This window comes from Cryptotermes secundus, unplaced genomic scaffold (genome assembly GCF_002891405.2).
Source record: "Cryptotermes secundus unplaced genomic scaffold, Csec_1.0 scaffold218, whole genome shotgun sequence".
NCBI classification, from domain to species: domain Eukaryota; kingdom Metazoa; phylum Arthropoda; class Insecta; order Blattodea; family Kalotermitidae; genus Cryptotermes; species Cryptotermes secundus.
This window is the reverse complement of record NW_019733320.1, coordinates 265,828-293,091: the sequence shown is the minus strand read 5'-3', so window position 1 is coordinate 293,091 and position 27,264 is coordinate 265,828. Positions and strand designations below refer to the sequence as shown.

Sequence of the window (27,264 nt, the reverse complement as noted above, 5' to 3'; positions counted from 1 at the left end):
TTAGATCAGGTGAGTGCGCTACCCACGGATGTCACCTCGAAGCGAGATGAGCCGTCCACGGAACTTTGCCCTCAAAACTGTCATTGAAGCTCGGGCTGTGTGGCCCATGGCACCATCCTGTTGGAACCAGGCATTTCCTAGATGCATTTCTTCAAGAGCTGGTTCGAAAAAGATCTCAAAATCGACTGTCGAACTGCCTCCACATTTTCTGGCATCGTAACGGTCCATTGTCCTGATGATTTTTTCACCACACTCCCGGTTGTCCTAAAGTTCTCTACCCACGAAGCAATCGATTTCTGGTTGGGAACCAGAACTCTGGGCTTAATTCTGAAGCGAGTACGGAACGCACAGTCCTCACTCGTCCACCTCATGTTTCCTACTGAGGGGTATTAGACAGAAACTTCTGCGACTGCTGCGTTCACCGAGCCTATCCCCACTTTTCTGCGACGTCCCCTCCCTTCACAATACGTCTTCACAAAAAGGAAGTTTCTGTGCCCCACCCTATATTAGTATCATGTCTAGTATTCATCTGGAATGTGTTTTGTTTGATATATCCCTTATTGAGGAATCTTTTATAAATATTTATGTAACTGATGGTATAAGATATTTATGTGATCTGTTTGTAATGTAAGATTTAAAGCCTCTGTGATGACTTCAGTGAAATGTTGGGCTACCTAGCATGTCAATAGGGAATGACTTTTTAGTGTTTCAGACTGTCTCTGCTTCCATCATCAGGGATTGATGTGACTGATGGTGGAGGCAGAGACAGTCTTTGAAGCGCTGGAATTTCATTCCCTATTCACAGTTTCACACTGGCCATGAAGACTTCATTGTATATTTGTAATGTGTTGTCGTTTATGTGCTAAGCGATTTTTATGTCTTTTGAAGTCAACATTTTTATGTTGTGTGGGCATTAAGGAGACCTTATTGCCCTGTCCATTCCAATAGAAAACAATCACATTACAAATGTGTATGTATTTACTTTGTTATACATTGTACAATAAATTCCCGGTTGTCTGGTATCCAAGCATCCAGAATTCTCATGCAGCTGACAAAAATTTTGAAGAAAATATACCATCTTTGTAAAACAAAGTGGTGATGCACATATGTTCATCTACCATGTGGTAGTTCTCCCAACCATCACTAGCAGTGATGCTGGTATGTGCTGATGAGTGGTCTGGTAGATATTTACCAACATTTCACAGCAATTTGCTACCTCTATCTTCAAGGTAGAATAATCCATGAAGATGGAGCAGAAGATTTCCCTAAATCAGTACCTTTCTACCAGACTACATAGTGTTATATTTCAGAAGACAGCCATAATTTTTTATATTTTGTTTACCACTTATATCATTCAAATACTTTTGTGCATTTTTTGTGTGTCATTGCCATTGTAATAATCTGTGGTTCTCATACCATTAAGTACTGTGATTGTAACTTATGACTTCAGTTTGTAAGCAGAAAATGCTGTAACATAGCAGAATTGAATCTTAGAAGGGATATCAGAGTTAAAAGATAATGTATTCATATCCAGTTATGTAGTTTTAGGGTAATTTGTAGTGTACTATGGTAAGTAGTACTTAATCTGGACATGTGCCCTTGAAACATGAATGCTGACTGACAGAAGGGAGTCTTTTTACTTTAATTTTCATGTCTTCAGAATACTCTGAAACTGCATGTTTGTACATATAGCTAATTTGTTTGCCAGCATAATTTGTGTTTGTCATACCCTTTCGCCTTTCTCTCGTGTTCCAGATTTTGTGATGATTGCACACAGATATGTATAATGCCATAAAAATTACCCAAGGACATACTCATGTATCGATGCAGTGATACATAGGAACCAGTTGTAATTTGTTCTTTTTTTTTTCATAAATGAAGTGTCATGAGAAGGATGCACTGAAAGGTAAACCAAAATGTGTGGTGTAAAAAGTTTTATTTCTATAACAGCTCAAATCATGTGGCAAAAAGTTATTAAATACACATAAGAATGTTTTGGGGGCACTGTAGTATTGAAATTGTGAACAAAATACTGCATTTCAGTATGTACAGTACAAAAATAGTGCTAACTTGCACTAGGTTTAGTATGAGTGGCCTTCATATGCCTTCACGTCTACACTGTACTGTGATAATAATGAAAGTACAATAAATGATTCAATGCATTATCAGTTTACTCATTCATGAAACCCTAGAAATTGTTGATTTCATCTGCTGGGACATACCAGCATCTGTTTGTTTCCATCAGTGTACTATACCCATAGGTTTGGAATTTTCTTTGCTATCTTCTGGGATGTGATTTCATGGTATCTGATAGAAGTTTGCTGACATTTTGGAGAAGTGCACAGCCTCCATCTTGAGGGTGGAAGACTATGCCAAGCAAGCGAGAATCTAGCAGCAAGTAGAACTACCAAGATATGGCAGATTTCTACTAGACTACAGAGCATCACATCCCAGCAAACAGTGCTGTTCGGAGTTGAATGGAGTTACTATCATGCAAACCCCAGATCTCCCTAGGTTTGAGCATTTTCTCAGTAAACATTCAGTTTACTACTAAGATACAACGGGATTATTATGTGAGACATGGTATCCTCATGGTGCTCAGTATCAAGGGAGACCGTACTTTGGTAGATTGGTTTTGGAGGAATCTGCTACCTCTGTCTTCATAAGACTACATCCCAGAGGTGTAGAGTTTAATCTTGAACCCAGGTAGGGGTGAGAATCAGAATTTTGATCATACCAGCTCTCTCATGATTCATTCATCTGGCAAATCATACTATTCCAGTTTCTTTTTAAATATATTTATTTTTTAGAATAGTTTGAGGATCATTCAGCACAAATTAGTTGTGGGTAGGAGAATCTATTCCTTCCACAGTATTAGGTTGGAAAGAAGTTACAATGTCTTGCAAACTTTATTGCTTTTAATGTCAGGATAATAATAATAATGTTTCAATTGTGCTGTGTAGCAGGTATGAATGAAACATGAAACCCATATGAATTTGAAGACAGGGCAGTCTCATTTCATGATGGAAATTGTATTAAAACAAAATGTTAGGGAAGTGGTAATATAAACATCACTGCTGAAAAGTTCATGCCCCTAGATTGCCATTATCAAATAACCAATTTGTTGCTCATATTATATTTGTAGCAAGGCAATTATAAAAGACAAATTTCTGGGCAATTTTTTATCCAACCGCAGGAGTAAATTTATGTTTTCGTTATTTTCTATTTATTTTATTATTATTAGATTCATTTGGGGTGGTATAAAATAATCGTGATGCCCCATGTTCAAACCATGACCCAGAGACTAGCTTAAGGGCTTCTTGGTTTCCTCAGTTCTTCCAGGCAAATTCCAGGACAGTACCTCAAATTATTTATTCCAAATTCAAATTAATTATACACCAATTGTACTACCATTCGACGCTATATAATTAAATATGTGTAATATAAAACTCTCGTCTGTAGTGGATGATGCTTGGCTTCAAGGATGTGATGGAGCTGATACATTGGTGGATTCACCATGGCCAACTTCGATCAAGTATCGTATGAATAGTACGCAGTCTCATAGATCTTGTAACAAGGAAATTAAAAAGAATATGGCCGTGTTTTGGTGACGGTGGTCTGTTTTCAAGTGAAAATGTATGAATAACGGTTACAGTTGTGGGTTTAATGATAGGTAGAATGCCGTAACTGGAGTATTTTCCTCTTCTAGCGTATAGTTGGTGATATATTTGTATACATGGCTCATGAAGATAGAAACGTTATCTGTTAATGACGTTTTCGTTTGGAAAGTGCTTTTTATATGTAAATACGTAAATATATACAAATGGACAGTACTGTGTAACATTGCCTCTAAAGAAGTTGAGGTTAAGACATGTTTGAACTGTGAACGGTATTACTGAAGGTAACAACCCATTGCTATAAATTTGGCCGAGGCCACCACGTCGTAAGGAGACCTATCGTCACTGTCGGCGACTGTTAAGCCGTGTTAGTCCGTAGTTTTTATTAAGTGTTGCAGTTGGCTGTATTGTTTAATGGTTAATATTATTGGTTAAATTAGTTTAATTTGATGATAAGCGGAAAACCAATAAAGTAATAATAGGTAGCTGTTGCGGTTCATCTTTATAATCAGTGTTTAGAGTTATAATGAACTTGGATATTTGATGTAGCATATTTTTGCGTACCTGTGGAATGATAGAAGAGTCCTTTGCCAAATTTACAAGAAGAAACCGGTTAGAGGAGGCACTGAAACATACGAGCTTAAAACATAACATGCATGATTTAAGTTATATGATTGAATTGCTGCAAGAAATGTGCGAAATACTTGCATCAGAAGTCATGCACTTAGAGTGCGGTGTTCATTTACATCATGGAAGAATGGTTGACGTTGGTGATATTAACCGTAAATATCGAACAGCAATGTTTCACCAAAAGGAATTTTGAAATTTTGAAATTATTCTTGTGACTTATATAGAATGGGAATTTTACACACATACAGACATATATATGAACAAAAACTCCAATTACTTTGTCACTTGATGGTTAGATAAATATAAACACCACCCCATGAAGACATATGGGGAAATGGAGGTATGACTCCACGAATCCTGACCTCAGTGCTGGATGGATGTGAGTAGTCATGCCCTGACCACTTTACCCTCCAGGGAAAGAGCCGCTGATACCTATTGGATAGGAGGCTGCCTGGATTCCAGAGCCAGTCTGGACACTGTGGAGTGGAGAAAAATCTCTTTCCCCTGCTGGGAATCGAACCATTGCCATCCATTCTGGAGCCTGGTAGCTGTCATGGCTGTATACAGTAGACCCTTGATATGAAGTGGATGTTGGGGTACAGCTTAAGTACCCATGTTATAAGTGAGATTTTAGGATTCTTTCTTTTGCAGTGACTACAATGCTAATGTACTAGTGCAAAGAATGTCGTAATACAATTTTATCCTGTAATCAGAACATTTCATAGACATTTGTGTGACATAAGACATATGTAATTGTGTTTAGGGATATAATGAGAGCTGCAGAATATTGGAATCTGAAGTATAATGAGGGCCTGTTTTATGTATGGCTTCAGTTGTTTTTCCTTGCTGCTCTCTTCAGAATGGGTTCTGTCTATCTCCAACAGAAATGAAGAAAAGAGTCTTGTAGTGATTCTTTTAGGACCACTTGGTTATAAACTGTTTAACACTGAGTGGAATTCCAACTTTCAGAAAATAATTGCCTTATTCATGATGTTGATTGCTGTTTGTGGCTAAATCTCTCTGTCATGTATTGGTATTAGATAAGCATTTTACGAGGGATGTGGTCAATCATGGCCCTGAAACAGACTTGTTTTCCTCTTAACTGTTTGTGTTGGGTGGGACCAGGCTCCATGTCTTCCCTTTGCTTGGGTGTGGGTAACCCAACCAAGTTCTGATCCCACACACTTCAACCCAGATGGTGGAGACAGCATGTTCCTGTTAAACATCCTTCTCTGCCTAGAAGTCACAACCTCAAAACATCAGTCTCCTGTGATTAATGAATTGGAAGTGGTTTGAAAGAAAGTGATTAGGACCCAATGTAAGATAATGTCCCAGCATTTGTCAGGAGGTACTGAGGATGATAGGACCACCTCTGTGCTCTAGTGGTCAGAGTTCTGGGTTCAGTTCCCGGTGCTACCAGATTTTCTGAGAAGTAGTGGGTCTAGAATGGGGTACACTCAGCCTCGTGATGATAATTGAGGAGTTATTTCAAGGAAATAGTGGCTCTGGTCTAGAAAACCGAGGTTAACGGCCATGGGGATCTGTTGCGCTGATCACGTGACATCCTTTATCTGCAAAAATTGGCACTAACTTCAATTACAAGCGGTGGTCACCCGGTTGGTATAGCGTGCTTGTGGACTGTAGGCTACAGAGTTTAGTTACTGAGGAAGATAACAGAAAACCTCAGTCAGGATATCCTGGGCTATGGGCCAGAATTTGAACACAGGAACCCTAGAATGCTATGCAGGGGTGCTAACTACTCAAGTGCAACATCCCTCCTCACATAAACAGAACTGAGATTGTTGCTTTGTAATGGGTTCAAGTGGCACATCATCTTAATGGTGAGAAGTGTGATCTGTGAAATTAAAATGGGAAGTGAATGTTTGCTTTCTTAAGAGTCATTCCATGTCAGATCAACATAGGTCACAACCTGACTCACTTCCGAATTGAACACTTTTTTTTTGGTGAGATTATAGTCTTGCTGGAGGTAAGTATTCATGCCAAATCTTGCTGCTCTGTGGTGAGTGGCTATAATGAGGAGCTTCATAACTTGTAATATTCACCGAGTGTAATTAGAATGATCAAGTCAAGGAGGGTGTGATTGACAGGGCATGTAGCAGGCAGGGGGGTTAAAGGAATTCATGTAGGATTTTGGTGGGAAATGCAGAAGGAAAGAGACCACCAGGAAAACCTAATGTAGGTGGGAGGATAATGTTAAAGTGGATCTTAGATGGGATGGGGTGGTACAAAGTGGATCTGGCTCAGGATAGAGACCAGTGGAGCGCTCTTGTGAACACAGTAATGGACCTGTGGGTTCCAAAAAATTTTGGGGAAATTCTCCATAGAATTAGTTGTATAAAAAAGTGAGTTAAATTGTGCCCTAATTGAGATATAGAATTCATTTTATCCTTATTTTGAAGCCAATGAAATGCCTGTTCCAGCATCACATAAACATGCAAATCTCATCTCTCAAAATTAATTATATGTTTCTTCAGAAGGCCCTAAAAGTGCCACATGTACAGCTATGGTGAACTGGAATGGAGACTTAAAGGAAACTTAAATTCCTGGGCTCATGTCTTAACTGAATTTTTCAGAATGTAAGGTGTCATTTTTATTTATTAATTATTTATTTAATTGTGCTTTTAATATCTCAATATATAGCATTTAATGATTGGCTGATTAGTGAATTATGAATTAGAAAGGATGTGGAAGGAAGTGGTTGTGGCCTGATTTGAGGTAGTACTTTGTTATTTGTGTGAATTTTTGTTGTTACTTTATTCTAAGAGACAAGAAGTTATGGCCTTTTTGCACAGATACGGTATGAGCATAGATTTCTGCTGAGTCATCTGTAGCAATTTCATAGTAATATATGTAATAAACACTGTATTACACAGTGCACACTTTTATTTATTATTGTTCCATACTTTTCATTATTTATGACCTTGTTTGCCATGCAATCTGTTCAGCTTGTTATGTTCTTATGTTTCATATATGTTTATTGAGTTAGGGTGAATGTAGACATGACAAACTTAGCAGGAAATATACAGATGTGATGGTGATATCTATTGTGATGAAGGTTACATGTAACTTTGACAGTGTGCATTCTTAAGTACAGGGGTAACTAGAGAAATTGGAGTTTGATCAGAAATGTAGAGGTAATAGAAAGTACTTTCAAGGAGGACAATGACAGTTACATGTTGGAACCCATCATAATTTTATTTTAAGTTAATTTCTGTTATCATTTTATTTTAGAGCATATTATTTACTCTGTCAATTATCAGTTTTGTTATGGTTGGAAATTGTGGGAGTTGGACACTTTGAATCCCATATCTTTATCATTTAATTGAATATGAAGTGTTTTGTGGTGAATTGGGATAGCCCAGTCAGTATAGTGTTGGGCTACAGGCTGGATAGTTTCCCGGCATTGCAAGATTTTTCTCTTCTTCACAGTGTCCAGACTGGCTCTGGGGCTCACCCTACCTACTATCCAATAGGTACTGGGGCTTTCCTCCTGGGTAATGCAGCAGGGGTGTGAAGCTGACCACTCACCTCAATCTGGTGCCAAGGTCAAGAATGATGGAGCTCTACCTCCACTCCTCCATATGTCTTCATGGCATAGTGATTAACTGATAAAGCGCAGAGACAACTTTACCTCTTTTATGAAATATTTTGTGTTGTTTTGCACTGTAATACGTTAGAGATTCATAAAATATTAGTGGCCTTGACATAGCATTTAAATTCTATCTAGATGCCTAAATTTTGTGTACAGGCGAATGGAAAATTTTAACTTGTGCAGGCATCCGACTAACATAACACATGCATAGTGAATTTTCTCGTCATTCATTTTTCATGGAGTTTAATAGAGAAGTTCATGTGAAAGTTCATATGCCCTACTTTAGTCTGGCTAATACACAAGTTTAGAGAAAATTAATCATAAGGATTACTAGTTTGCGGTACCCATAATATGAGGTCTGTTCAAATTAAACACACTCATGGGGCTGCTAGCAAATATAGCTGGTTGCCTGTGTGAGAGGGATTGTTTGTGGTGGAGATCCATGAACCAGTATGTCACATGGGCTGCCTGCTGCAGCACCCATGAAGAAGGTTTTTATTGGCTTCTCATTCACCCAGAACAATCCCTGAATGGGTTTCATTTGAACATGCCATATATATAGAGGTTTCTCTTTTGTGTAACTAAGCCCAACTTTGTGACGGCATATGGGGAATGGAGATGTGGTTCCACACATTCTTAACCATCATAATGAATGGAGATAAGTGGTCAGCTGCATGCTGCAGCCACTTTGCTCCAAAGAAGGAGCCTCTGGTACCCATTTGGCAGGAGGGTGAGTGTGCCCTGAAGCCAGTCTGGTCATGGGGGTGAAAAGAAGGCAATTAAACCCTTGTCCAGTACAGAGCCTGAACACTATACTTACTGAGTTACCATGGCTTCATAGCGGCCTCCGCAGTGTAGGGGTAACATTCCCACCTCATGACTCAAGGTATGCTGGTTCAAACCTGGCGGAGGTCGTGGAATTTTTAAGGGCGGAAAAATTCAGGGAACAAGCTCTCCAGGAAGGACTTTAAGCCGTGGGTCCCGTGTCGTAGATTTACGGCACGTAAAAGATCCTCATGTCTCTAGGAGACCTCTGAGCAAAATTAGGCAACACACCAAGCCTCTTATTCAGTGAGTACTGGGAGCTCTTTCCTCGGGGTAAAGCAGCAAGGGCTTGAAGCTGACCACTCACCTCCAGCTAGTGCCGAGGTCAAGAAAATGTGGATCTGTACATCCACTGTCCAATACGCATTCATGACATAGTGCCTAATTAGTTAATTACAGGGACAACATTACCTTTTTTGGGTTTCTGTAAGTGTTCTTCTCATGCAAGAGGCAGAGTCAGTAATATGGCACACCTTATTCCCCTTACATATCCACTAATGGGGAGTTGGCTCTGTGTTCATATGTCTGTATTTAGTATAATTTGGTATAATTGATTTATGTGTATGAATGAATGTATAAGGGGTGGGCCTTCTTGGCCCTTGCACTGTGACCACAGTGATCTATTGTGCCTCGATTTATGTGTATATGTAATGCATGAATATGGATCAGTGGTAGTAGTTATGAACAAGCCCAGAAGATTGCAACAGTGAAGGACAGTGACAGGTACTGTCAAGGTTACCAGGACTTTTTCCAACGAGGGACAGCCATTTTTCCATTGGAGGAGCTATAACATTTGCTTACAAACTTAGCTATTTAAGACTGTTTTGCTGATTGTCCTAATGTATTCAGGATAAGGTAAATGTAAAGTTATCCATATTCTAATTAATGAAGCACTCTGCCATGACATATGGGGGAGTGGCGGTAGAGCTCCACCATTCTTAACCTTGGCATTAAATGGGAGCGAATCGTCAGCTTCACACACCAGTTGCTTAACCATGGAGGAACAACTCCTGATACCCATTGAGTGCATTCAGGATACAAGAGGATTTTTTTTTTTATAAAATTCTTTTAATTTCTGTTATTAATATTTGGTATATGTCCAATAAGGAGGAGGGGGCATATTGCTGTCCCCCCCAATTTGCTCATTGGTATTGTATGTGTGCTTCAGTTTGCACTCCAATTGCTTGCTAGAAAAGTTTTGTAGCATATATATTAATTGAAATTGTAAAAGGGCTTGTTACAATTAGAGGCCATTATTTTATAGGGGAGATAAAACACGTTTAAGAAAGTTAATGTTCTAACATGAAACTTCCAGAATAAAATCTTACACACTTTTGTTGGCAGCACATGCCTTTTTGTTGCATCAGACAGTGCAGTGATTGTGTTTGTACATGAAAATATTTGTACCCCATTTTTCTGAAATTTGCTGTTTGAGCAGTTTGTATACCAAACCTTTCAGTTGTGAAAGTGTCCCTCAGGGGTTATAATATATAATAGTGGATCAGTGGAAGAATATTGTGGGAACTGTAGCTAATAATCAAAATTATTAGAAGTTCCTTTTGGGTTTTTCTGCACAAATTTCACTAATGTGTGATTTCAGTGAGTCATGTATGCGCATGATTATAAACTTTATTTGACCAGTGGGTGCCATAATTTGGGCTAATTGCTTTAAGTAACTTACGGTAGTTTAATAAGCTGAAATGTAGTGCATTCGTAGTTATTTACCTATATACACTTCCTGCATGGAAGATAATGAATGAAAATTGTTTTTCAATTAGGATGATATAATCTGTTTGCAAAGGAAAGCAGTGGGCTTTTGATTGTGTGGTCATGTCTGACTGATTAGACTTCCCATAAAAACGAGTATGTTCCTCTTTGGACTAAACTCAGCCTGTCACGACTTAAGTTGCAGTGTCTCAGACAGTTCTTAGCCTAAATGGAAATGTCATGCAAATATTTTAATTTAGTTAGTTTGACTCTGAAAAAAGGAGATGCAGTCACTAAAAAAAATTGCGTTAGCCTTATATTGCATAACATTCCTTTTATATCTTTGAAGTACCAATACTGTGATTTTCCTGTTCTGCCCAAATACTCACTTGATAAATCAGTAATATATTAACTAGGCTACATGTTGGATGACTGAGGAATCAGGGTTTGATTTCCAGCAGGGCAACAGAATTTTCTTTTCTAAACAATGTACAAAATGGATTTGTGGGATCCACCCAACCTCCTATCCCATGGGTACCAGAGATTTTTGGCCGTGGGGGCAGGATAAAGTGGTCAGGGCATGAGGCTGTCTACGCACATCCATCTGGTGCCATGGTTAAGATTACATCCTGGAACTATACCTCCAATCCTCCAGTCATTATCTTGCTGTGGTGCTTGCTTAAGCACAGTGACATCTTTAACTATGCCTTATGGTTTTATGAATCAAAATTTTACCTTAATTTTAATCAGCTTTATGATGAGCACAATACAAAATAGACTTATTTTGTTACGGAGTTCAAGTCGAGCCTGTCAAATTAAAGTAGTGCATCTTGTCTGTCTGCAGTGACAGGATGAGTTCGCCAGCCATACCTGTGCCTCCGTCAGGTTCCAGGAACTCTCCATATGAATCTCTGTCTCACAGCCATCCCAGTGATTCAGGGAACAAGCCTGTGCTCTCACCTATCACAGCAAACAGAAACCCAGGTACATTATCACATAGTGAACTTCAGTTTCCAATATTTCTTACCATCTTGTGGTGTTCCTGAAACACACAAATGTAGGGTACTTATTGAGTAACTGTACTGTATTTCCCTCTTATAGAAATATTCCATTGTTACTGAGTAATTCAAATTAAAATGTAACTCTGATACTGTTATAGTGCTTAGTATGCTGATTCATTGGCTCTTAACCCTCTGTTTGTCTGTACTTCACTTCAGTTGTCAAATTGTTGTGTTCACACAGATGGTGGTACTGATGAACTCTGCTAGTGACAGTTTCTTTCGTCTGTTTATTGTGACCATAGGGACTGGAAAGCAGTTTGCCTGTAGACAGTACTGAGCAGTATCAAACATGGAGCTACTCGCAGCTTATAACACCTTGAAAGATCATTTTCAATTCATTTTAAATATCAAATTGTGGATTTAGGGTCACCTATTTATTATATTAGGTTTAACCTATTGTTATGTATACAACTGTATCATGTACGATTTTTATGATTTTTATTGTTATTTTATTGTATTTTATTGTTAATTTTAACCAAAGTCTAATCAAAGTTTTATATAGATTGTGAATTGAATGTTAACTAATTTGTATGTACCATTTAGAAAAATGGAAATGTTAGTTTTTCAGTTCAGTAATAGTATGTGTGAAACTTGCAGCACCTGAAGATGACCCATTTGAGGTCGAAGCATGTAGTGCATGCTGTATAAATAAATAAATAAATAATAAAGTATTGTTTCACTGACAGTAAAATTTATATATGTCCATAGTACTGAGCAGTTATCTCTAATGGTAACAATTCTGACTTGTATTTGAGAGTTGTGCAGTTTGAATCTTGGTTGCGAGACTGACTCTCTGGACAGGTTTCTTTTTATGGTTTTGCTCAGTCTATCATCTACACCGAAGATAGAGACAGCACGTACCTTCAAAACATATCTAGCAGACTGTACAGTTTCACATCGCAGATGACAGTAATGTTTGTGGTCACTGCTGTAAGAACCTCAGATCTCAACATATTTGTAGAATGATTCATATTAATCACTACGATCATTTAATAATTATATAACATATATCATATAAATGTAACATAGTTGTTATGCCTGTAAATATTATAATGTAGGTACCTATCCTGTCTAATAAGTTTTATTGCTGTCTTCCCTTTATTGTAATTGTTTGGTATCCTGTATCAGAGCTGTGGTAGTTGTGGACTTGTACCTGTATGTTAATGTTTACATACTGTATTTAATTTGATTTGTCCAAGCAGATGACAAGAAATCGAGGCGGACAAGTCTCCAAGTTCTGCTACCAAAACTTCCTTCCAGTGAATCTCTTAACTATAGTCCAAGCTCTCCAGGTAATGTTTTGTACATTATTTAATATGTACTAGTGTAATGTACGGGAGCTGAGCCACAACCAGTACACACATACATATATACATATGTATGAATATACATACTGTCATGTGTTGTGTATGTCACATGAGAAATAACTTCACGTGGGTCTCAGATTTAGCAAATCTTTATTGTGCTTCACTTATACACTCACACTCTTTACAATTATTATCACTTGCAGTATCACAATTACTGCTTCTCCTGTATCTCAGCCAATACTAGACTGCTTTCCGTGTCGGCCTTCTGAAGACTGTATTCTTGCTGTCTTCTGTCTGTATTGTATGGCGAATAGGTTCCAACTGTATTTGACCGTGGCTGGATCTCAACTGTCTTTCGGCGATGGCTATCCCAAGACTCACTCGTCTCAAAGCCAGAGTCAAAGTTACATTGCGACTGACGGTCAGCCAGTCAGTAAGTCTTGGTGTCAAGCCTCATCTGGGGCTCATGACCAAATATTAATTATTACTGTTTGACAGTGACGGTCTTATTTTTGTGGGGCGCCCTCTCTGACAAGAGGACGGCTCTGTCTTTTGCATATGCTGCTGGCCCTTGCCAGCGCGGTCTTTTTTGGGTCCGAGTCCCTTGGGACTCTCAACCATATTTAACTGTCTCAGATTTGAGACTTCCCGTTTTGTCGCCTCCTACAACTTGCAGGTTCATGGTGGAGGTATTCAACCCTGCCTCCACACGGGATCACTCGTCTCTTGTCGAAGCTGGGCTTTTATAGCATCGGCAGTTGCTGTGCAATGAACCTTCTGTTGTCATGCAACACTTCGAACAATTCGTTACCTTTCATCTCCTAGGAAACGCGTTTGTTTGCCCCAGGCACCGGCCCACTGTTATTGTGTTGTCGTTGTGGGGACTCTCTGTGTATTCATCGTAACCATGGACACTCATCTCTATGCAACATCTCACTGTTAGAATAACAATACCACTGTTACTTCTTATGCAATGGTCTGTTCTAGTGTCTCCATGGTAGTAACTCTTCTGGATTCCAAACATGTGACAGTACATTATATTCCAAGGATGAAAAGTGAGTCTAAATGACTGTAGGATGTGGAAAAAGTCATTAAAACACAAAAACATTATTTGTGCATTCCAGTGGAAGCTTTCACATAAGAAAACAGGGGTTACACATAAAGTAAAGTAAAGCTATCCCTGTACCAGGCCTCAAAGGCCCATAGGGTTGTGAGACATTGATGTTATGCTGTGTGGAGTCATAACAGAAATTTGGGAACAGATTGTGGAAATGTCCAAGACATGTTTATGAGTATGTAGCCTGTGTTTTGAGGAAATAATTTAGTTTGACTCTTGAGCTTTAGTTAGTTTGCTGTAAGTTAGCATATGCTGTTACAGCACACAGCTTGTCTGTCATATTGTCACATGTTGCAACATAGAGTATGCTTCAGGAATCAGAAAGCTAAGAGCATCTGAACAAGTTAAATTATAAACTTGTATACATTTCTTTGTACCCTTCATCTAATATCATGACAGTGATTAAATCAAGAAAATTATGATAGGTGGGTCATATAGCCCACATATATAAAATAAGAAATGCATCCAGACTTTTAGTCAAAAAGCTCTAAGACCATTTGGGAGACATGGGAGAATGATAGTAATAAGAATTAGATTTGATTTTTTAACTGACTAATTGTTAGTTTGAATGGCCAGTGTTTATGACTACAGTAACATGTCTTTGAGTTCCAAGGAATAAAGCAGGGAGTTTTTGAAGCTAGCTGAGCAACTATAAAGTTTTCCAGACGGATGCTGTGCAATGCAGTTGATCAGCAGTTATTCATAGTATCACTAATGTTGATGGTAAAATGTGTTATGAGTCATCTGTAGTTAAATCTTGTGAAGAATCATTTGAAGTAACATTTTTTAAATTTATGCAAACAGCAAGACTTCCTTCTGTTATGACTTCCACTGTTGAAAGGATAAAATGCTGTTCCCTATTCTGTGGCACAAATTTAGCCTTCAGAACATCATAACATTCTTTGCCATTGCTAAATGTTGTTATATCTATGTATTTAAAACACTTTTTTCAGGTGTTATGAATTGGCTTGATAATAGTGCAAAAGCTGACCATCCTTCGCCAGATAAGGTGAGCATTGATGATTAGTCTTTTGTGTTCAATGAAATCTCTGGTGTGATAATTTTGGTTCACTATATATATTGAAAATAGCATCTAGTAACTTCCTAGTGACACAACAGTCTGCTGGCTGAAATATTATTTTAGAGCATCATGTTGTATATTATATCAATTATATGTGAGATGTCTGTCATCACAGTGTGTATAATTTATAATATATATAATTATTAAAATGGTTATAATTATAAATATCATAAATTATATATTGTCACATGTAGGGGTTGTGTGTGACTTATAAGAAGGTTTTGGATTGGACCGTTGGATGTATTAACACCTTATACATTTACACAACTCGGGACTATAGTTAATACAGCACTATTGCTATTCTACACACATTATAGTTAACTAGTACACATGCACTAGGATTCTGAGTTTTCATTTGTCATGTCCTGGCAACGGATTTGTCACAGTCTCACTGTTAACTTCAACCCATACTTGAAGTCTTCTTTGCAAAGTCTAATTACTTTCTTGCCATTTCTTCTCAATCACCTTCGACTGCCATCTCCAGAACTTGACACAGTTCTCATTCTAGCTGCATGAGATCTCGTTATTTAGCCTTGAGGCAGACCAACAGAAAACACTTCTTCCTCTGTTGTTGCAAAGGCATGTTTACAGTGCTGTTGCATAGCAATGGAAGTTACTCAGTTGTTGCCTGCGTAGTCATTGTCGCAGGAATGTGTTTACTGAGTTGTTGCCTAGCAATGTGTATACATGTTACAGTGCCATGTTGTGTCAACAGAATTCTAACATATAATTAATCTGATTATGATGCACCATCAGACATATTTTAGACATAGTATACGTTGTATTCCCAATTGTGTTGCTGTAGATTCTGTTCCTGTCTCATATTGACATTTGCCAAGCTTCCTTACCAGTGAGTATTTTGTTCCAATGTTTCAGCTCCACACACCGGACACAGATAAACTGACAAGAAAGGAGTCATACAAAGCACAACGAAAGAATTACTGCCGTGAAAAAAAGAGGGTTGCAAATGAACTGCTAAGCTCACTTAAAGATCCATCTGTAATTGTATTGGCTGACTGGTTGAAGGTCAGAGGAACCCTCAAGAGCTGGACAAAGCTTTGGTGTATTCTGAAACCTGGGCTGCTGCTTCTGTACAAAAGCCCCAAAGCCAAGGTAAGTGAATAGGTGTCACATCCAGCGCTACTTGGAAAGTTCTGGAAAGACAGCTGTATTTTTACTGATGTACAAAACCTGATAGAATAACAGTATTCTCTAAAGAGTGGTGCTTGCTTACTTACTTACTTACTTACTTACTCATCTTTTGGAGGAGCCACCAATTCTGCAGAAACTCAAGAATTTCCCAGAATTTTATGGAACCTGAAGGTTCATTACCATGTTCACAATAGCCCTCCACAGGCCCCTATCATGAGCCAGATCAATTCAATCCATACCATCCCATCCTATCTCTATAAGATCCATTTTAATATTGTCCACCGACCTACGCCTTGGTCTTCCCAGTGGTCTCTTTCCTTCTGGCTTTCCCACCAATATCCTACATGCATTCCTCATCTCCCCCATTCGTGCTACATGCCCTGCCCACCTCATCCTCCTTGCCTTGATCATTCTAATTATACTTGGAGAAGAGTACAAGTTATGATGCTCGTCATAAACAGTGGTGCTATCTAGAGGAAATGTCTTTGGTAAAGTTTGCTTATGAAACCACACTTTACCAAAAATACCTAACCTCTGTATTCTTCAGCTAGCAATAGAGCATCATAATAGTTGTAAGATACATTTCTTTCATTCACAGCTTGACCATCTGTAACAGTTTGTGGCTGAGTGATTTGACCTTCAGATATAAAGTAGACACTTACAGACATGTTACGAATTTTGTTAATAGCTGCCATTTCGACACTGTCATCTGAACCCCATTTTTTCTTATGCATATTTTGTAATCTTCTGTCATATTAATATACAGCTACACATTATTCTGAATGTTTTGAAATGTAACTTTCAAAATAAAAATTTTCCATCTCGGGTTGCAATTTCCACAGAGAAGTCCTCCAGTAATTCATTATCATGTGTATATGTTGTTATATGTATTGTTGTTGTCATGTGTATATTTGCAGAGCCATTCCCTAGTAATGGTTGCCTGTGCTGGTTATACAGTTCGGGCTTTCAGCAGACATGACACAGTATACTTACGTGGTTCAATCCAAAAGTTCCTGAAATATATTAATAAAAACTATTACATCTTACCTAGATCTTACTCTGCACCATCACCTTCAAATTAGTCCCCTTGGGAGCGTGTACACTGATCCCAGCGTTTCTGCCACTTTTCAAATGCATCCTGGAAGTCTTTCTTTGTTAGGGTGTTTAGTACCGTCTGCATTTCTGCTTGAATTTCCTCAACTGTATCAAATCTTCGCTCCTTCAACTTGATTTTCATCTTGGGGAAGAGAAAGAAGTCGCATGGAGCTAAGTCTGGCGAGTACGGTGGGTGGGGAACAACTGCCATCTTGTTTTTAGCCAAAAATTCCTGCACAGTGTAAGCCATATGCGGTCGCGTGTTGTCATGGTGGAGTACCCAGTCGTTCGTGCGCCACTTCTCTGAACATTTTCTCCTCATGTTCTCCCCTTATGAACAATCCCGTCAGTATAAAAAAAAAAAAAACAGCTCAACATGGACTTAATGTTGCTCCTGACTTGTCGAGCTTTTTTTGACCGAGGTGAAGAAGGGCTCTTCCATTGCGATGATTGCTGCTTGCTTTCAGGGCCGTAGCCATAAACCCAACTTTTGTCACCAGTGACAACCTTCGAAAGAAAGTTTGGATCCTCTTGAAGCTGTTGCTGAAGTTCCCTGCAGACTTCCAAGCGATGCTGCTTCTGTTCATTTTGCAGCAGTTGTGGCACAAACTTTACCGCAATCCTCCTCATGTTCAGTTCCTCTGACAAAATTCGTTGACATGTACCATAACTTAGTCCCAAGGTGTTAACAGAGGTCTTGGATGGTCAGTCTCCGATCTTGCAGAATCAGATCCCTGACTTTCGCGACATTTTCTGGTGTTTTGCCCGTTGACGGCCGTCCCGAGCAATCGTCATCATCAGTCAATATTTGGCCATTTTTAAAACGCTTATACCAGTTGTAAGTTTGTGTCTGGCCTAAACTGTTTTCACAAAAATCTTGCTTCAACATTTGGTGCGTTTCTGCAGTGGTTTTCTCAAGTTTGAAACAAAAATTTATACAGACATGCTGCTCTCTCATGTCAGCCACTGCAAAACCGCAAACTCACGGAAACACAACAATGGAAATACGTTCACCAACAATAAACCCAACCACTCAACTCGACGCCACTTGCCACACTGATTCAAAAAGGATGTATGAGGAGACAACTAGCGGTATTTTGATGTACTCATATCCATTCGCGCGCAAAATTCAAATTTCAGAAACTTTTGGATTGCCCCACGTATATTAAATCATAATTTCATTGCATGTGCACACCATCAAGAATGGAAATTTGTTTTTGGCAAAGGTTGAGAGTGCATTGCCGACTGAAGCGTGGGAATAATGACAATGCCAAGACTATGGCTTTTGTATATATGAACCTTACAGGAGAAATTAGTATGGACAAGAAATATTCTGTTCTTATATGGACCTGTTTTCTATTTTGTGTGCATGTAGTTGTTCACTTTTATTACTGTAATTCATTTCTTAATTCATGTGGTCATGTAATTTGTGCACTGAAGTTTGTTATTTTAAAATAAAAAAGTATCTGTATGTAAGATCTGAGGCTTTCACGGCAGTGACTATGAAGAAAGCAGTCTTCTGGGATTTGGCACCATGTATATGTGGTGTTAACTGACGTTTCGGAGGAACATATTGCCTCCATCTTCAGGGTAGAAGGAAAAATATAAGAAATCCACAAGCGAAGAGACCGTGAGAACCAGTAAAAGCAGACTCTGAAGATGGAGGCAATACGTTCCTCTGAAACGCCGGTTAACACCACATATACACGGTGCCAAATCCCAGAAGACTGCTTTCTTCAGTATCTGTATGGTTTGTTAGTTGTCTGGGTTAATAGCACTGTGTAGACAGAGAAAGTCTGTTGATGTAATAGCACTTCTTTCTTGTATTTTGGAGGTTCTTGATTTTCCCTGGTTCTCCTTTGTACCTACAGGAGAATGCCAAGCTGATATCTCAAATGAGCCCATGAATTCTCCCTTCTGCATTTTTTCCAGTTCATTATCGTCCTACCATTTGACACTGTCATCTGAGTGAGTGATGTTATTAAATAAACTCTAAATAAAAAACTCCATGGATTTAGTCCACAAGCAGACTATACCGACCACATCTGTGGTCTGGTGGTCAGAGTTCCTGGCTACAGATCCAGAGGTCCCGGGTTCGATTCCCGGGCTACCAGATTTTCTGAGAAGTAGTGGGCCTGGAATGGGGTCCACTCAGCCTTGTGAGGATAATTGAGGATCTATTTGAATGGAAATAGCTGCTCTGGTCTAGAAAACGGAAATTAAGGGACATGGGGATTCGTTACACTGACCACGCAACACCCACTATCTGCAGAAGTTGACACTACTTTACCATGAAGATAGAGGCAATGTACACTTCCAAAACATCGGTAAGCATCTCCCAGACAGTGCATAGTGTGATAGGGGGTTAACAGATTTTGGAGAAGTGTGGTGTCACCATTTTCAGAGTAGAACCAAGTTTTTACAGTGTCATAACCATAAGACCACAGTATATATCATTACTGCTGTGGAAATTCCAGTTCCCTATGTATCTCACACATTTCATTCGTATGCAAGTAAGATGACACCATTGAAAAATTATGTTTCCATAGTTTGAAAGGGATAGTATCAGGTGTGACATGTTATGTGAGTGTGCGGTCAGAATGAACGGGAAGATATCATAGTCACTGGAATTAAACAGTGTTTTCTGTCATTCTGACTGGTCACGTGATCTGTAGCATGACCACGCAGCCATGTGAATTGGACAGATGAAATGCTGTGCCACACCAAAGAAACATGGAGGCAGTAGATCCATCAGTACTTTGACACCTTCCAGACTGCATTGTGTCACATCCCAGGAGACTGTAATTTACCACTTCATACAATCTGTAATGCATTTTGGGAGCACATGAAAACAGATGATTCTACTAAATCTTTCTAATTTCTATAACAGAAAACAACACAGTTTGAAAAGGCAGAGTCTGCTGGTTATCAGATATCAGTCATGAGAAGCGTTTATATGAAATCTTTGATAACATATGTAATTATTTACTTATCAGCAGGCTCCGTGGAGCATGATGATGAAACTACAAAAAAATATCCTATTATGCTGTTCTGAAGCCATCCCTGTAACAGGCCAAGGAGGTCCATAGGGTTGTGGGATGTCAAGACTCCCACATTTTATAGACAATCGGCTCACAGATGGCGGTGAGGTCAGCCTTATGCGCCAGCCACCCTTTACCCCCAGGAAGATTCTTGGTACTCGTTTCTGTTAGAGGATGTGTTGACCTCAGGGCCATGGTGCGTCTGGGAGGATTAGGTCAATTGAAAAATCCAGTGACCTCATCAGGAATCAAACCTGTGATCTTCCAGCTTGTAGTATAGCGTCTCAACCAACTACACTACTGCGTGCTTCTGTTATTCTGATCTAAGCCTGTTACACAAATAATGAAACATCAACCCTCCATTTTTTTCCTTGTGCTGATGACTGGGTTAATGAAGCCTGTCATGGAGTGCTGGACGTGAAATACCTGATGCGTACATTTCCCTGATATTCTTCTGTTCTTGTGTTTTGTAACTTTTTGTATATTAATCTCTTTCAGAGTAACCACTGGGTTGGAACAGTTCTTCTGAATACTTGCCAAGTCATTGAAAGGCCATCAAAAAAAGATGGCTTCTGTTTTAAGCTTTTTCATCCCTTGGAGCAATCTATATGGGCACCAAGAGGACCAGAAAAAGAGACAATAGGTGAAACTTATTTGCATATGTGAAAAACTGTCTTTATTGGTTACAGTGTCTGGATAAGACAGATCCAACATCAGGGCTGTTCAAGCTTTCCCATTGTCCTAGTATTTATATGAAAATCAAAATGTTTTGGGATTGGGTTCTGTTTCCATTTTCAGCTGGGGAGGATGAAGAAATTCCTATTCTGTAGGGCCTCTAGGTAGAGCTAGTAAAAAAAAAAAAAGGAAAACTAGCCCTGTACCAGGCCGTGAATGCCCATGGGGTTGTGAGACGTTGAGGGTCCCACATTATCTAGACCATCGGCTCAAAGATGGCGGTAAGGTTGTCAGCCTTACGCGCCGGCCGCGCTTTACTCCCCAGGAAAATTATTTAATTCCTGGTACTCATTTCTGTTAGAGGCTGAGTAAACCCCAGGGCCTAGTGCGGCTAGAGGTAGAGCTAGTATCATATTTAAAAAATATAACAATAATTGATGGTTTAGAAAGTAAAGGTAAAAGAAAAGGTAAAACTATCCCTGTAACAGGCCATGAAGGTCCACAAGGTTGTGAGACATCGAGGCTCCCACATTTTCTCTAGACAGTTGGCTCACAGATGGCAGTAAGGTTGTCAGCCTTTTGTGCCAGCTGCCCTTTACCCCCCATGAAGACTCCTGGTACTCATTTCTGTTAGAGGCTGAGTTGACCGCAGGGCCATAGTGCCGCTGGTAGGATTAGGTAAATTGAAAATGTCCACCTCATTGGGACTTGAACCCGTGACCTTCTGGCTTGTAGCATCGTGCCTCAACCAACTATGCTACTGCATGCCCCAGTTTAGAAAGTATCTGTGTCATTTTAAGAAATGAAATATAGTGAACTCACACATCTGGAATGTATGGGGAGTGGGATGTGTTGGTTGCATGCGGTGAACTCTTACTATACCCAATTTTCATCCTTCTCCAGTCTTTTAATATTTCCATTTTCTGTTTCAAAGTCAAAACAACATGTTCTCATTTTAGACATTGCTTGGAAGTCTTCATAGGAGATGTAGTGGATTAGATGTACATTTATGTGATCACAAATTCAGCTAACCAAACTGTAATGGAACCTGTATGACAGAGGACTGTGTGCAGCACTGCCAGTGGTGGGGGAATGTATTCACATTACAGTTCTGTTTATGAAGGAACTTCCAGCAATTTTCTTTGAAATTGTTGCCAGTTGTGTGAAAGTTCTGGATACATGGATACCAGATAACCAGGTCACTGTTCTCAGCATACAATTCCAATTTAAATCTTTTCAATTTTTTTAAGTGATCTTTAGTATTTTGATTGTATGGACTCATGACTGTGGACTGGTGTCTGGGAGCAGCCACCAAGAGGTGCATGGGCCTACAGCTTTACTGAGTAAGGTGACTATGAATACGAGTAACCACACAAACAGTACTTTCACAGCTTTCAATGTGGCTCTTTTGTAAAAGTAACATTTTTGCATGTAATCATTTTAAGTGTTACATTTAAATGTGAAGTTTGGGAAAAGAATGAACACACAGAATATTTGAAAACAAAATGAAAAAAAGAAGTGCCTTGCTTGTAAAAGACATGAGGGCAGGACATAAATTACAAAAACTCAGTCCTTAGTAGTGTAAAATTCATTGAACAAAGGTGGGGAAAGCAAGAACTGTATACTGAATTGTAGTATGAAATGATTTTGATAAAAGCATGCTGGACTGTAAAATGCGGATATAGAATGATCAGAAAATCATGAAAGTCACACTGTTCATATGATTTTCACACAAGAAAATGGCTGACAATCCATGTATACAAATTATATGTTTAATAGCATGGCATGGTGCATGGTTAAACACTGGGACAGCTTTACTTTTACCTTTCTCCCATTCTTGCTGTCACCTCTCGCATTGAGATTACTTATTAGGAGAGGTTCCTATGTAGTTCATTCTTTGAATACAGAAGTGATCCAAATTTGAGACTGTATATTTATGCTTGTGTATGAAAGAAACTCAGAGTGTGGAAATGATGCAAGGCCAGCCCATTGTTCAAATATAAGTTATTGATATACTAAGACTCAGACCTGCAAAGCTTGCACACTCTTTACAACCCCGCCATTTTGTGAAAAGTGGAATGGCATCTTAGGAAAGCAAATTTAGAATTAAATGGCTGTTACTGAAACACCCTCTGTGGGTGAAGAGAGTAATGAAAGTATTTCCATGATACCTAGAACACAGCTAATGGTCACCATGCTGATTTCATACAAAATAAATTGCATTAGTATGTAATGTCAACAGTTCTGGTCAGTGGAACATGGTTATGTGTATCATATTCTTCTAGCATCATTTCCATTGTACTAGGTGGTTCAAATATGACCGGGACTGATTTTTTGTAAACAAGCTGCACTGCACAGCAGCTGTGCAACCTTGCGAGAGTGAAGCCACAACCTCCACCCTCCCTCCTGTTAGGGTTAGAACCTGTTCAGTCCTGTCTGGAAGTTTCTAGAATGATGAGTGAAAAGAAGGTACCGCGGAGCGTCAAACAACGCATTGTGATCAAATTCCTCGGAGAAAATGTCCCGTCCGCTGAAATTCACCACAGACTCCAACAACAGTATGGGGAAGAGTGTCTCTCATGGACCTGTGTGTTTGAGTGGTGTAAGTGCTTCAGAGAGGGCAGAGAGCGCATGGAGAATGAACCGCATGATCGTCGGCCACGAACATCTGTCACCAAGCCAAACACTGATCGTGCAGACACACTTATTCATGAGAATAGGCACATCACTATCAAGGAACTTGGAGCAATGCTGTCCATCAGTGTTAGTAGTGTAGAAGACATCATGAAATACCACCTGCACTATCGCAAGGTGAATGCACGGTGGGTACCATGCAATTTGACGGACGTGAACAAAATGGTGTGCATGCAAGTTGCCAGTCGTCTCCTGCAGCAGTTTGAAGATGAAGGTGATACATTTTTGAAGTGTATAGTGACCACCAATGAAACATGGGTGCAGTACTTCATTCCTGAGTCCCAGCAATCATCACGCGAGTGGCGGCATATCAGTTCTCCCAAACCCAAGAGAGCGCGGAGGAGCTGTTCGGCAGGAAAAGTGATGGCAACGTTCTTCTGGGACTGGCATGGGGTTATCCATGTAGACTTTCTGACAGATGCCAGAACAGTCAATGCAGCTTATTACTCAGACCTCCTGGCAACAGACATAAAGGAAAAGATCCGATCCAAGCGGAAGACATGTGGAAAGTGGGTAGCCTTCCTTCAAGACAATGCACGCCCCCATACGACCAAAACAACAATGGAAACCCTCCGGAAATTAAAATGGAACCTTCTCACACATCCGTCGTACAGTCCCGATTTGGCACCAAGTGATTTCTTCCTTTTCGGAAGGCTCAAATCAGGCTTGCAAGGCATGCGGTTTGTGGACAATGACGCTGTCATCCAGAATGTTTGGGAGTGGATACGCCGCCAACCACAAAACTTTTTTGAAAAGGGCATCAGGATGCTTCCAGAACGTTGGAAAAAAATGTGTCGACTCCGGAGGGGAGTACATTGAAGACTGACGTGTCTGACTGACAAGTGATTGGCAATTTTGGTTTAAAAAATCAGTCCCAGTCATATTTGAACCACCTTGTATACACGTCAGTGGATGAGAAGTCTCTGATACTTTCTACTTTCCATGGTCTTTCCTTTTTGATTTCATGCCAGCGTTCTCCAGTTTTTTTTTTTTTTTTTGTCTTCCAGAACTTGCCCAATCTCACTATTTTAGGTCTCTTTCTTTTACATTTTGGTGTCAACACTCTTCTCAGTACCCACCTATTCATTCTTCTTACATGTCCAAACTTTTCGTTTCTAACCCTATTTACAGATTTTGAATTTCATCATCTGTATGTATGTCATAGTGTTGATTCCTGGCATCAGTAAAGTTGGCCCTGTGCTTAATTAATTAAGCACTATGCCATAGACACTTATGGGGGAGTGGAGGTATATCTCCACCATTCTTGACCATGGCATTAGATGTAGATGATTTGTCAGCTTTATGCCCGTGCTGCTTTACCCATGGGTAAAGCGCCTCTGGTACCCATTAGATAAGAGGCTGGGTAGGCCCCAGAGCTGGTCTGGGCACTGAGAACAAGAGAAAAATATTGCTTCTGCTGGGAATCGAACCCCAGCTATCCAGCCCGTAGCTTGTCACTATCCTGAATGAGCTATCCCAACTCCACCTGGCATCAATACGTTAACTCAATTTGTGCATCAAACACTTTCAAGCTTTTGTTTTTGTAATTTGTTTAATTAAACAAAGTGAAACGTTAGGTTTCATTACTTACAGGGGCAGTAGTTCAGCCACTACCAACCGCGTACTTGATCTTCAGAGCACCTTCCCAGGCTGCAGGGAAGTGCTGGATGGATGCCCTGGAATTGTCCCTAAGATGTTCATCATTGCTGGTGCGCTCCATGAGCTCGAAGTCGTCAGGAGTTCAGGATAGCACAGCTAATCATGAGACCCAGTGGAGTGAGGCTGATTATGAAAGACACTTCACAGACCATGGTGAGTACCCAAACTGTAACACATTGCTAACAGTCCAGTTTATGTAGGCCAGAAACAGGATGAAGTCACATTTGTAGAATAATGTCGAACTGGATAATGTAACGCGTCCAAGTTGTGAGCAAATAGAAAGTGAGTTACAGGTATGTCAGTCAGTTCAGGTTAAAAGCATAAATGACTTAATTGCCAGAGTGTGACATTAGGAATGAACCAACCACCAACACACCCAGAATAATAGAGTCAGAACTCATAATAAATTGTTTTGCTGCTCAATTTGGAAGCCAGATTTGCTTTAACATGTTGAAATCTGACCATATGTTGGTAGGCTCAAGATTAAGGATTGGCAGAGGGAGAAGCACCCTGAACAGGGGGTGCCACACCAGGTATGAGGCAGTTGAAGCTCTTCATTCAAAATTTTTGACTAAACTGTAGGGACCTATTGGCCTTGGACAGGAAATGTTGTAGACTGGTAACAGGATGGTTGACATGAGACTGTACATTGAGCTGGAACCTCCATGTTATGGGCATCTTTCAAAGCGTTGCATGAAAAAATGTGGAAAGGAGGAGGAATCCTCATACCATGTCCCTTATTAGTCACTGCCTGCTCCAGCTTGGCATAGAATGAAGTTCTTTGGCTTTGTATGATTACAGTCGATAGATAACATAAGGGCCGCGATGAAAATAGTTCTGGCTCTAGATTTATGGTCAGAGCTCTTCAAAGGGCCATGGCAATGTTGATGCTGCACAGTGGACCCAGCAATGGTCTGAGTGCATGGGACAAAAGACCGTACCAGTAAGATGAAGTTGTTCATGTGCGTAACTAATTAAGTACTGTGCCATGAACACATACGGGGGGATTGAATGTATAGATCCACATTTCTTGACCCCGGCAATAGTTAGCATTGTATAATAATGCAATGTCTGTAGCTTCTGTGCAAGTTCTGTGCTACTTTCTTAGCTACCATATACATGTTTCTCTATGCAGTATAAAACTTCAAACAGCCATCTGTGTAAAAATTTAGTTTTTTGAATTGTGCCTGTATTATTCAAGGTGTGTGTTATTTGCATTATTCTGTATTTACTCATTAGTTTATTTAAACAGCGCTGTGTATTTTTACTTTTAATTGTAAATTCAGGAACTAAGTTTGTTGTTTGATAAAATAATCTATTTAATACTATGAGGAAAGCAGTCTTCTGGGATGTGGCACCGTGTAGATGTGGTGTTAACCAACGTTTCGGAGGAACGTATCGCCTCTATCTTCAGGGTAGAAGGAAAAATAAGAAAATCTGCAAGCGAAGAGACAGTGAGAACAGGTGCAAGCAGACTAATGTTGGAAATAAACTCAGCTATATGAGAGCAGGGAAGGAAGGGGACAAGTCTACATGGGAAATCAATGGAGAGGGAGAAGAGAAAGGTCTGCGACAGGAGCAAGGTTAGAGCAGGTATAGGATATTGTGTAAAGGGAGAAAGGCAAGGTTAATGGGAGGGCATTAACCCTTAAGCTGGGGGTCCGTCTGCCCTGTGGACATGAGTTTGAAGGAGCATCAGCGGCACATCTGTCTCAAACATCCAGACAAGTCAGCTGTAGCTGAACACAACATCTATTTGGAACACCGCATTCAGCTTCAGAATACCTCCATCCTCGCCACAAAGACCTGATATATTGATCGCATCATTAGGGAAGCCATTGAGATTGAACTCCACCCTGACAATATGAACAGAGAGGGGGGTTTTGTCTCAGCAAGTCATGGAAGCCTCTCATCTGTTCCCTAAAAAAAAAACCCCTGGTACATGATGCCAGATCCACAAGGCCACACAGTCCATGACTGACTAACATAG

The 27,264-nt window shown here is 39.7% G+C and overlaps 1 protein-coding gene across 5 annotated transcripts in view; it reads left to right on the top strand.

Annotated features, from left to right (window-relative positions):
• Positions 1–3,500: 3,500 nt before the first annotated feature.
• The window catches only part of LOC111867924 (oxysterol-binding protein-related protein 8), a 53,804-nt gene continuing 30,040 nt past the window's right edge, over positions 3,501–27,264 (top strand). Inside the window, exons 1-7 of one of the 5 annotated variants that reach the window (XM_033752856.1) lie at positions 3,501–3,901; positions 11,237–11,376; positions 12,656–12,745; positions 14,831–14,886; positions 15,835–16,071; positions 20,745–20,889; positions 25,209–25,427. In XM_033752856.1, coding sequence (XP_033608747.1) covers positions 11,244–11,376; positions 12,656–12,745; positions 14,831–14,886; positions 15,835–16,071; positions 20,745–20,889; positions 25,209–25,427 — 880 coding nt within the window. In that variant the 5' untranslated portion in view covers positions 3,501–3,901; positions 11,237–11,243. The other 4 variants (XM_023858153.2, XM_023858154.1, XM_033752855.1 and 1 more) reach the window with 4 other exon arrangements.